This window comes from Lontra canadensis, unplaced genomic scaffold, assembly GCF_010015895.1.
Source record: "Lontra canadensis isolate GAN:19392208 unplaced genomic scaffold, GSC_riverotter_1.0 scaffold8, whole genome shotgun sequence".
Lineage (NCBI taxonomy): Eukaryota > Metazoa > Chordata > Mammalia > Carnivora > Mustelidae > Lontra > Lontra canadensis.
The window spans coordinates 6,674,845-6,685,187 of record NW_022631002.1 but is presented as its reverse complement, the minus strand read 5'-3'; the positions used below and the strand labels follow the sequence as shown (position 1 = coordinate 6,685,187).

The window sequence follows — 10,343 nt, the reverse complement described above, 5'->3', positions numbered from 1 at the left end:
TGTGGTCATGTGTCCGCTCTGCTGGTTCTCTCCTGACTCCCACTTGGAAATCCCTGCTCTCCGTGTGCAGTGTCAGGCTGGTAGCAGATCCCGGCCATGTCTGCGGCATCATGCCTGAGTTTTCCGGTGGTTTCCTCCCCGCACCGCCTCCTGACCACTCTGTATGATCCTACTCTTCCTATAGGAGGAGCACCTCGGTGGCTGGCCGGGGAGCCTTTGTGGGTCCCGGTGCTGGGGGAGGGGAGTCCACCTAGAGGTCTGTGGCACCTGGTTCATAGCCCACTGGTCCTTGGGGCTTCGTGGGGCTTCCCTCTGGGACCCTTGCTACTGTCTCAGATACCCATGTAAATCATGTAGATGGTGTTCTTGGGTGACAGGAACCATTAGAAAGCCAGGTTCCTGTTTTCCTATCCATAAGAAAGCAGGCCATAAAAAGGCAGGCCATAAAAAGGCCTTGTCTGTGGGAGGATGCCTCTGTTGATGGAATTATTACCTGCAATTTATATTTCATTAACTTGAATGGGGACTAAAACAATACACTTTCAAAATAGAATTTATGTTTTAGAGCAGTTCAGGTTCATGGCAAAATTGACCATTCGGTTCAGATACAGAGATGTCCCATCCATCCCAGGCCCCCACACATGCATAACCTCCCCCATTATCAGTACCCCCACCAGAGTGGGACATTTGTTACAGTTGTTGGACCCACGCTGACCCGTCACTGTCACCCAGAGCCCTTAGCTTGCGGTAGTGTTCGTTCTTGGTGGTGTACATTCTGTGGGATAAGGCAACTGTTCAATGACAGGTATCCATCATTGTAGGATCATACAGAGTGGTTCCCCTGCCCTGAACATCCATTTCTGATGTGGTTTTTAGGAGCTCATAAGGATGAAAAAGGAGGGGAAGAGCATCTGTAAGACAGAGTTCCCCCAAGGAATATGAATTAGGAGTTTGGCTTAAATGGGCAAATGCAGTGGTGAGCCTGAGCCCCTCTGCTCAGATCTCGCAGAGCCTGCTGTCAGTAGCTACACGGTTTGAAGCGACATGAATCACTTAAAGCCATGTGAGTAATGCCCATGCGTCACCCCAGAATTTCTATAAATCTTGACTTAAACCTTACATTCTCTTGCATTCTATTTGAGTACATGTCCTTGCTTTTGTTGGAGATAAGCTTTTGCATCAGAGAGGAAGAAAAGTCACCCTCACATCAAATCTCATTCAGTGATGTCTGAAGTGGTTCTTGGAAGAGTAGTAGAACCAGGCCTGGTTACCTGGGCGTTGAGACACATTGAACTTTGTCAGCAATTGGAAGCTGGTGAGGAAAGAACTATTTATAAGCAACAGTTTACTTTGGCTTTGTTACACTCACTTAAAGGTTGTAGGCCTCTTTCATGGATGCAAAATTTTGAAAAATACCAGCTTCTTTATTAGCTAGGAACCAACAATTTTTTTTTTAATAAAAATCTCTCTTCACTGTTGCCAAGAAAAAGAAAAAATGATTTTGTTTCACATCTGTTCAGTTTGAATAGGACAGAAAATAAATGCTTGCCTGCCCAGAGGATAGGTGATGGAAGGAAAAATAAACTCCCCCTGCGTTATCGCCCCACAGGCACACGTTATCAGTCCTCAGTCCCTGATTGAGTGGGCCGGCTTCACCCTCTAGGACTCCGTGGGACACCTCCCAAGTCAAGTCCACGCACGAACTCAGTGGCCTGTTTCGGCAGTTCTGTCCAGAAATGTTTGGGGATGGGAGAGCTCTCAGATCACCTCATCTAACCTCTTCTTTTTACAAATGAGAAAGCGGGGGCAGAGAGGGGAAATATCTTGCCCCAGAAACAAAACCGGGGAAGAATGTGACAGGCATGGATATTTATATCTGAACACCTGAGGCCCAATTTTATGATACTTTCAGTTATTTCTAGTGTTTTCCACGTGTGATGGAATTCTCAAAGTGGTATTTTAAGACTGCTGCCTTCTCTAGAAGAGAGTTTGTACATTGACATCATATAGTAATAAAAACAAGGATATTGCTACTTCCAATAAATTTAGGTATGACCGAATGGCTTCCTAGGGGAGAGATGAAGAACTGAAAAGAACAGTTGATTTACCTCCTGTTTTTTTTTTTTTTTCTTAATGGTCTAACTTACAAAACAGAACTGTCAGTTATTAATGCTTTGGATGAGCTTTTTTTCTTTTTTTTAATTTGTTAACACATTCAGTCCAGTTCACCAAATTCTCTGCAGCAGAGGAGAGAGAGATGATGTGCAAGATGAGAAAATTCTAGCTAGGAAGGGAAAAGTTATCGAGAAAACTGGGCTGGAGGTTGAGGACAGTCAATTGGTGGGTTTTGGGCAAATTGAGGTATTTCCTGAAGGAAAGAAATGTAAGATAGAATGACAAAAACTAAAGGGATCTAGTGACTTAGCTGGGGAATCAGGAAAAAGGGAAGACAAAAGGAGGGAGAATAAGACACATTTGAGGTCACTGAGTTGGAAAGGGATAGTGGCTCTCCAAGAACTGAGAGAAGGCAGTAACAAGAGTGACGGTAGCCTCTGAAGCAAGACTATTTCAAAACAGATTTGAGTGACTCTTACCAGCTAGGATTGGAAGAGACTCGAGACAAGCCTTCACCATATTCTTGACAGATGGGGATCATCCAGCCAACAAGGAACATCTGCACACTGGTGTCATTCCAAAAACAAGCCGCCATAATACAAGTACATGCTTGGAGGTTGAGAGTGGTTTTTTTGGTTTTTTTTTTTTTAAGATTTTTTTTTTTTAAGATTTTTTAAGATTTTATTTATTTGAGAGAGAGAGAGAGAGCACGAGCTGGGGAGAAGGCAGAGAGAAAGGGAGAAGCAGGCTTCCCTCTGAGCAGGACGCCCGATGTGGAGCCCGATCCCAGGATCCTGGGATCATGACCTGAGCAGAAGGCGGATGCTTAACCGACTGAGCCACCCAGGTGCCCCAATGAGGTTAAGCGTTTAGGCACTTATAGCAATTTGACAGAGTAATTTTATATCTATTGAATCTGATGATAAAATGATTGGGGCCTGCATTTAATGTGTCTTTTTATTTCATTTTTCTCATAATTCCTTCATTTTTTTAATTGAGGTATAAGCAACATAACCTTGTGTTAGCTTCAGGTGTACAACATAACGATTCGGATATTTGTATACATTACAAAACGACCACCGTGGTAAGTCTATGTATGTCACCTTACATAGTTACCAAACTTTTTTTCTCGTGATGAGAACTTGTAAGATCTACTGTCTTGGCAGCTTTCAAATACGCAGTCTAGTCTTAATAACTGGAGTGGCCGTGTGGTACATTCTGCTTTATTTATAATAAACTTTTACTATATCTTACAAAGTATTCATCTGGGATGGATTACAAGTACCAAACACACCGTGGTTATTTGGGAAGCATCGATTAACCCCTTGCTACTCGGAGGGATCTGGAGACCAGCAGCATCTGTGCTGCATGAGACCTTGTTACAAATGCAGAAACTCAGGCCCCACCACGACCTTCTGAATCAAGACCCCTAGGTGACCCTGATGAACATTAAAGTTTGAGAAACGCTGTGCTTCTGTCCTTTCAGCCTTGGACAGGTGCGATTATAAGACGTTCTTCCTCATATCACTTCTTGTTCCACTTCACAGTACCTGAGGTCATGTGGGAAGGAAATCTCATGTGACAGTACGGTGACTATTTGAAGACCATTATCACTTCCAGCACTTACTTTACAAATAACTGTTGAACTCTGTTCTTTGTGAACTGCTGCGCTCCATTGTCAGGTTACAGTGATGAAGAGGACTCTGGCCTCCAGGAACTTAGAGTTAAATAAAGGAGATGGGAAATGGGATATGTACTTAAATACTATACTCACAGCAGAACTTGATGAACTTGTAATATAAAGGGCTTGGGAAATCTGTAGCAGGAGAAATTATTTCTACCTGCATGGAGGTGAGGGTACAGGTGCAGCCTGTGGCAGGGTGGAGTGATAAGGAGAACTCTTTGTGGAACTGTCATTTTCGCCAGTCTTTACAAGGTGGGTAGGAGTGGAACGTGCACCAATGGTACCAGGAGAGATCCAACGTGGGACAGGAGGACGGGAAAGTTTGGGGGCAGGTGTAGGGATCTGAATTTAAACCATAATTAAACTTCTGTAATTTAGGCCTCAGATGTTTAGAGACATCTGAACATCTACAATGATTGATTTTTCCCGGGCTTTGAAAAGGGTCTGATTTTAGAGACAACTGAAATGGCCAGTGCGCATATCTACAGGAATCTCTTTTCTGTCCTCTTAGCCATCTCGCGCTGAGGGGGAAGACTATACTCTGATTGTGAAAACATAGGACAATGTAGTCAACTTCACAAACACAGCAACAATGCAGTCACATGGTTAACGCTTAAAGGGGGCAGCAAGGAAAGGTCTGCTTGTAGCCCCTTCTCTCCCCAGTCCAGTCCCTCTCCTCCTTCCACCGTCCACAACATGCGCGGTTCCTCCCGTCAAAGGCCTGCAGCCTTTGAATAGCAACTTCCTCAGCCTGGATCTCGTTGGGAGAAAAAGTCCACATGGTAACTTCAAAAATGAAAGCCTAATGGTAAAGAAAATAAACTGCAGCAAGAGGTTGGAGTTAAGAGGGATTAGCTAGTAAGAGGTAAGGAAAACTCTAAAAAATACAGGAACAGCCCATAGAAGGAGCAGCCTCCAGCCTGGGCTGAGCTCCACACATTTTGGACAGGACACAGCACACAGCTCCCTGCATGGCGCAGAAGCAGCACAGCTGGAACTTGCCAGAAGTCTGTCCTCGCAGGTGCCTGGGAAAGCTGCTCACGAGAGGTCGGCACTGCCAGTGGGAGCTCCTGGGAGACTGCCGTGTGCTGCCAGCAGCCGTGCACCACAGGCGCTCCGTGCTGGGAAGCCTGGCTGTGTTGTGAGAGCCTTCCAAGCTGCTAGACCAGAACCAGGAAGCACCATCTTTCCGGCGCTCTCTACCGAAAAGCTTCACGTCATGCCATTTGACAAAGGAACATTATTTAAGAGGCTCAGATCCATTTTCACAGAGCATGCAAAAGGGGAGAATTTGGAGCTGAGAGGCAGTGTGTCGACACCGAACACAGCGACTGAGAAGTACAGATAGTCATGACATCCGAAGTGAAAAGTGCCTCGTGTGCTGCCAGAAGGACTACACAGTGCACTTTAGATTTAGGTCTTAGCTGTACCACTAATACAGTTTTTCTCTCTTGGTTGGGAATTGATGAAATTTTGTTCCTCATTTACTAAGTGTCAGGCATAGAGATAAACCCAAGGTGCAGTGAGCAGAAATGAAATACCTTTTGAGTGAAACTGTTTAGTTCAGTAGAAACTGTAGAGGCAGGAATAGCAGACAAATACAGGAAGGAAACAAGATTGCCTAAATACTTTCTTGGTACCTCCAGATACATTATCCCATCAATTTCATCCCATCAGTTTCATTTTTCGGGGTCTCCCATGGCCTCCTCCTTCTACTTCTACTAGCTGCTGGCTTAGGGCCATTCTGTACCATTCCCTACATTGACTTCCCTTTTTTCCCCTGTTGGAACATGTCTTCTAGTTACTGAAATCCTCCTCTTTCTTGATCTGCTCTCTTGATTGTTGAGGCACATTTTCCAGCAGCATGCTGAGAAAGGTTGCAAGGGAAATAATTTTGTTTGGGGACCATGTATAGCTGATAATATCTATTCTGTCCTGACATTGGATTGGTAGTTTGGCTGGTTATCAAAATCTAGGTTGGAAATAATTTTCCTCCCGAAGTTTGAGGTCATGTGCTCTCGGGGCAGACCTATGTCCATAGCTTTAGGTCTTTCCTTTCAGGGCTGGTCAGAACCTCCAAAGAGTCTTCTAGTTTCTTGCCTGGAGGATGTAGTTCTGGCTTTCAACATTTAAGAACAGAATTGAGGGAAAAAAGATTGATTATCTCAGCATTCACTATGTAAACATTCTATTTGTTCTGTCTGTTTTTGTGCAGTGCTCTTACCTCAGATGTGTCTGATATATCCCCCCCCCTCCAGAGACCCACCCTCTGTTTTATATTCTTTACAATGTAAATCACTTACCTTGCCCTGGAGCTGGGTGGGGAGCACCTAATGGGAGTTGTGTGTATATGGGGAGGCAGGACCTTGGAATTCAGCTCCTTCTGTGTCTGTGTTTGGCTCATCTCTCACCCTCCTTCCACCGTTGCCTCATTTAACCAATTCCCAGCCTCAAGGGATGGGGGGGTTCTTAAGTGCAGTTTAGATTGTGTCTTACCTTTCCTCACTGCTAAATTATGAACATTGTTTAGACCTTGGGTAAGGTACCAGTTCTTCAACAAGACAGAAAAATCTTATTCACCATGAAAAATGATTTTTCAAATTATTCATTGCCTTAAACAAACATGCCAAGTCTGCCAGAGGTTTAATATCAAGAATCTAATAAAGAACTCCTACACTTCCATATGAAGACAATTAACTCCATTTAAAAAATGACAAAAGACTTAAACTTAACATGTGTTTCACAGAAGAGTGAACACATATAGCCACAGACATGAAGAGGTGTTCCACATCTGAGTGACAGGGCGGTACAGATCAAGGCCACAAGGAGAGTGGTTTAATGGGTACAGTAATAACAAAGAAGCAAGGGAAAATCAGACATGGGATTTGGGACGATAGTTACTTCAGATGGGGAGAACAGAGGGATGGATGGTTAGAAGGAACATCTGGGTAGAAGCAGGTTCTTGTCAAGGTCCTAGCTTGTGTTTTGGGTGCGATGTTTGTGGTGTCCTTATTACATTATTGAAAATAGTTGGATAATTAAATACATGAAAAAAAAATGTAAGCCTAACAGAGCTGGGGCTCCCAGGGTGAAGTAGAGATCCTTACTCAGGTGACTCTTAGCTATGGTTGTCTGTTTTGTTTTTTAAGAAATAGCATTCTGAATCCTGGAAGAAGTATTTTGTAGTCAGAAGTTATAAATATATGTATATGTATATTAATCTAAAGTTAACAAATTATATTTCCTAGGTGGGGTTCATATGCTGTAAATATCTACTTTATAGAGTTTTAGTACATAAATATTTATAGCTATTTCTGTTCTTTCATAGAAATTTTACATTTTTTTCCCTTTCTTAGGACAAAGTTAAACTATAATCCTCCAAAAGATGATGGATCAACCTATAAGATTGAACTTGAAGGGATATCGGTAATGGTTATGAGAGAGATCCTGGATTACATCTTCAGTGGGCAGGTATGATGAGACTCACAGGGAGGAAGACTAAGTAGAGGCCGCTCAGGCTCAGGGCGAGGGTCTCCGTCATCCATTCTATGACCCAGCAACACTGTCCTCTTCATCTGTCATTGTCTGCGTGACGCATCTCTCCTGCTGGGAATGCTGCCCAACTGTTCTTCTGGGGCCCTGCTCTTAAAAGAAGAGCAGACTGAGTAAAATCTTAGCCCAGTCCCAGTTTTTGTATTTATCATTCTGATCTCCTCTCCACCTTCCATTGTGAGATGGGAGGGACCTGGGATGCTCCTTTCATGGCTGTCTTTATGTTTTCAAACCTTAATTCCCATCTTGCTCTGTACCCCATAACCTGGAAATGGGAGCTTCCTTGGGCAGTGGGAATTATTTTATAGAAATAAAGAGTTTGAGGTTCACACAAATGACAGGCCCCTGCATTGGATTCATGATGCCTGGGTCAGTAGGACTGACATCCCTGTCGTACCTGGTTCTTGCTGATGTCCCTTTACCTCTCTGCCTGTTTACGTTCCTGGGGTTTAACGAAACCCAGGGAACAAGGTGTTAAATGATTAGACTTCTTTCTTTTTCTTTACCATCCTCAAGGCCCCTACCCCAGATTTCATGATTTAAAGTGTAGCATGGGGCTCTTATGAATAATCATAGGTTGAACTGGTGTTCGTTTTTTAACAGGAAGAAGCTAGTGTATCTTACATTTTGTTATGTGAGAATGCATTTTATCTTTACTCTTTTTGAGGGCTTCTTTCTTATGCTGTCCCATATTCCTTCCTCATCTTATTTTACCTTTCCTGTTTGTAAGAGCCGCCTCCTACCTGTTTTCTAACACACTGCTTGCCTTCTCTGGTTATATTCATTCAGTCAACCTCAGTGATTTTCATTCTTTTTGAAGTTTTTGAGTTAATTTCATGATGTTACCCCTTCTCTTTGTTCTGAACATGGGGGTGGGGGTGCATGTAAGGTTATGTGTATGCTTGTTAAAAATAAATTAATTTAGATTGATTTGGGGACAGTCCTTAAAGTATTAAAGATACTCGGAAGCATCATAAAACCAGGTTGAGGAGCAGCCTGTCCTCTAACTTTTCAAAATCAGTTCAGCAGCAGCTATAACAAGTTATAAGCCAGTAAGAACATACTCCCATTCAGGCTTGGATTTGAATCTTGAAACCTTACTTACAGATTGACTTCTGTATTGAGTTCCCAGTTAAAATTACTTAGGCTTAAGAAAAGAAAAATAGAAAAAAAAATTAATCATGGTTTACAGCCATAGTTGCAATGTCAGTTAGAATGGACTCCTGACGTGGCAGTTCAGTTTGATCAGGACGGACTGTGGGTGTTTTCTCGCATGCCTGCATCTGACCGGTGTACAGCCATCCGCTGTCCTGTGGCTGAACTTAATATGTCAAGTAAACGGAAGATTTTCCCTTAGTTGTGACTTACTCGACACACTTCTTTCCACGGTTTTGTTGCTCACTTGATAAGGCGATTGGCAGTCAGACATTCTTTTTCTGTATCTGCGGCACGCAGTGTGTGAGATGGGACAGTACTTTACTTGCTCTCCTGTACTCCGGAGGCCCTCCTCATTTCCGAGTGTAGGACAAGCGCCCGTTCCGTGGGAGAGGGGAGTCCGGAGCGTTGTGACCGCGGCCGTATTTTTGAGGCTTGGCTCTTCACATCGCCTGTGTGTTGCAAGCGGTGGAAGAAGCAGCAGAAGATTAAGGAAAAGTGAAGTTCATCATGATAAACAAAGAAATCTTACCTTAGGGGTTTCTTCCAGAAAGTAGCTGTGAGACCAGGGTGTGCGTGTTGTACCAAATGCGATGTCTGGCATTCGGAATGACGTGGCCCTCCCCTCTCCAAGGGGCCGGCGTGGTGTGTCTGGCATGCCATCCTGCAAAAGACGGAACGTGGCGTATCTGGAGGCGGGATTTGCCACAGTTTGGGTGATGGCGTTTAAAGAAACCCTCTTCAGTTTACCACAGAAGGCGGCACGGTCCACCTCCCAAGCATTTCAGCCATTTAGTTCTAGAAGCAAGCAATGTGGACCGTGTACCCGGGAAGGGTTCGTGATCGTTCGTGTGGGTAAGGCAAGGGCAGTGCAAGGAAAAGTCAACCAGCCACGTTCTGTTCACCAGTGCCCTGAAGCGTCTCTTGAAAAAGAAGCCCCAGGCCAGAGTGTGTGAAACTGCCCGCAGAAAGGGAGCTTTCATGTTTTTCAGCCAATAGGTTAGTGGTCTGGGCTCTAAATACGTACATCGAAGCATGAAATACTTATGATACTCTTGCAGATCCGGCTGAACGAGGATACAATCCAAGATGTTGTACAGGCAGCGGACCTGCTCCTGCTGACGGATCTCAAAACGCTGTGCTGTGAGTTTCTGGAAGGCTGCATCGCCGCTGAGAACTGCATCGGCATCCGTGACTTCGCCCTCCACTACTGCCTGCACCACGTCCACTACCTGGCCACGGAGTACCTGGAGACTCATTTCCGTGACGTCAGCAGCACAGAAGAGTTCTTAGAACTCAGCCCGCAGAAGCTTAAAGAAGTGATTTCTCTCGAGAAGTTAAATGTCGGCAACGAAAGATACGTGTTTGAAGCGGTAATTCGATGGATAGCACATGACACAGAACTGAGAAAGGTACCTGTGGTTTATAACGTGGTCTGACTGCCTTTTTGCTTCCTTCCTGATTCCTCTCGCTCATTCATTTATTGATGGGCTCCACCATGTGGGTGTTTTCTCTTTCCCCTTCAACTCGAAAGGCTTACCGAGTTGTGATCTAAAACATGTCTGGGGGCACCTGGGTGGCTCAGTCAGTTGGGTCTCCAACTCTCGATTTCGACCCAGGTCATGATCTCGGGGTCCTGAGATCGAACCCCACATCGGGCTCCGTGCTCAGAAGAGTGTCTGCTTCCCTGTCTCCTTTTCCCTCTGCCCCTCCCCCCTTGCCCTCTCTTGCTTTCTCTCTCTCCAATAAAATCTTTAACAAAAATAAGGTAAAAGATGTCTGTGGTGCATCTTTACATAGGGCCATTGCATAGGATCAAGTGGTTATTTCTTTCAGA

General features: G+C 44.4%; 1 protein-coding gene across 2 annotated transcripts in view; it reads left to right on the top strand.

Annotated features, from left to right (window-relative positions):
* The window catches only part of GAN (gigaxonin), a 48,752-nt gene that overhangs the window by 18,353 nt on the left and 20,056 nt on the right, over positions 1-10,343 (top strand). The window contains exons 2-3 of one of the 2 annotated variants that reach the window (XM_032853890.1): positions 7,156-7,270; positions 9,568-9,918. In XM_032853890.1, coding sequence (XP_032709781.1) covers positions 7,156-7,270; positions 9,568-9,918 — 466 coding nt within the window. The remainder of the gene's footprint in view (positions 1-7,155; positions 7,271-9,567; positions 9,919-10,343) is intronic. The other variant, XM_032853891.1, reaches the window with a different exon arrangement.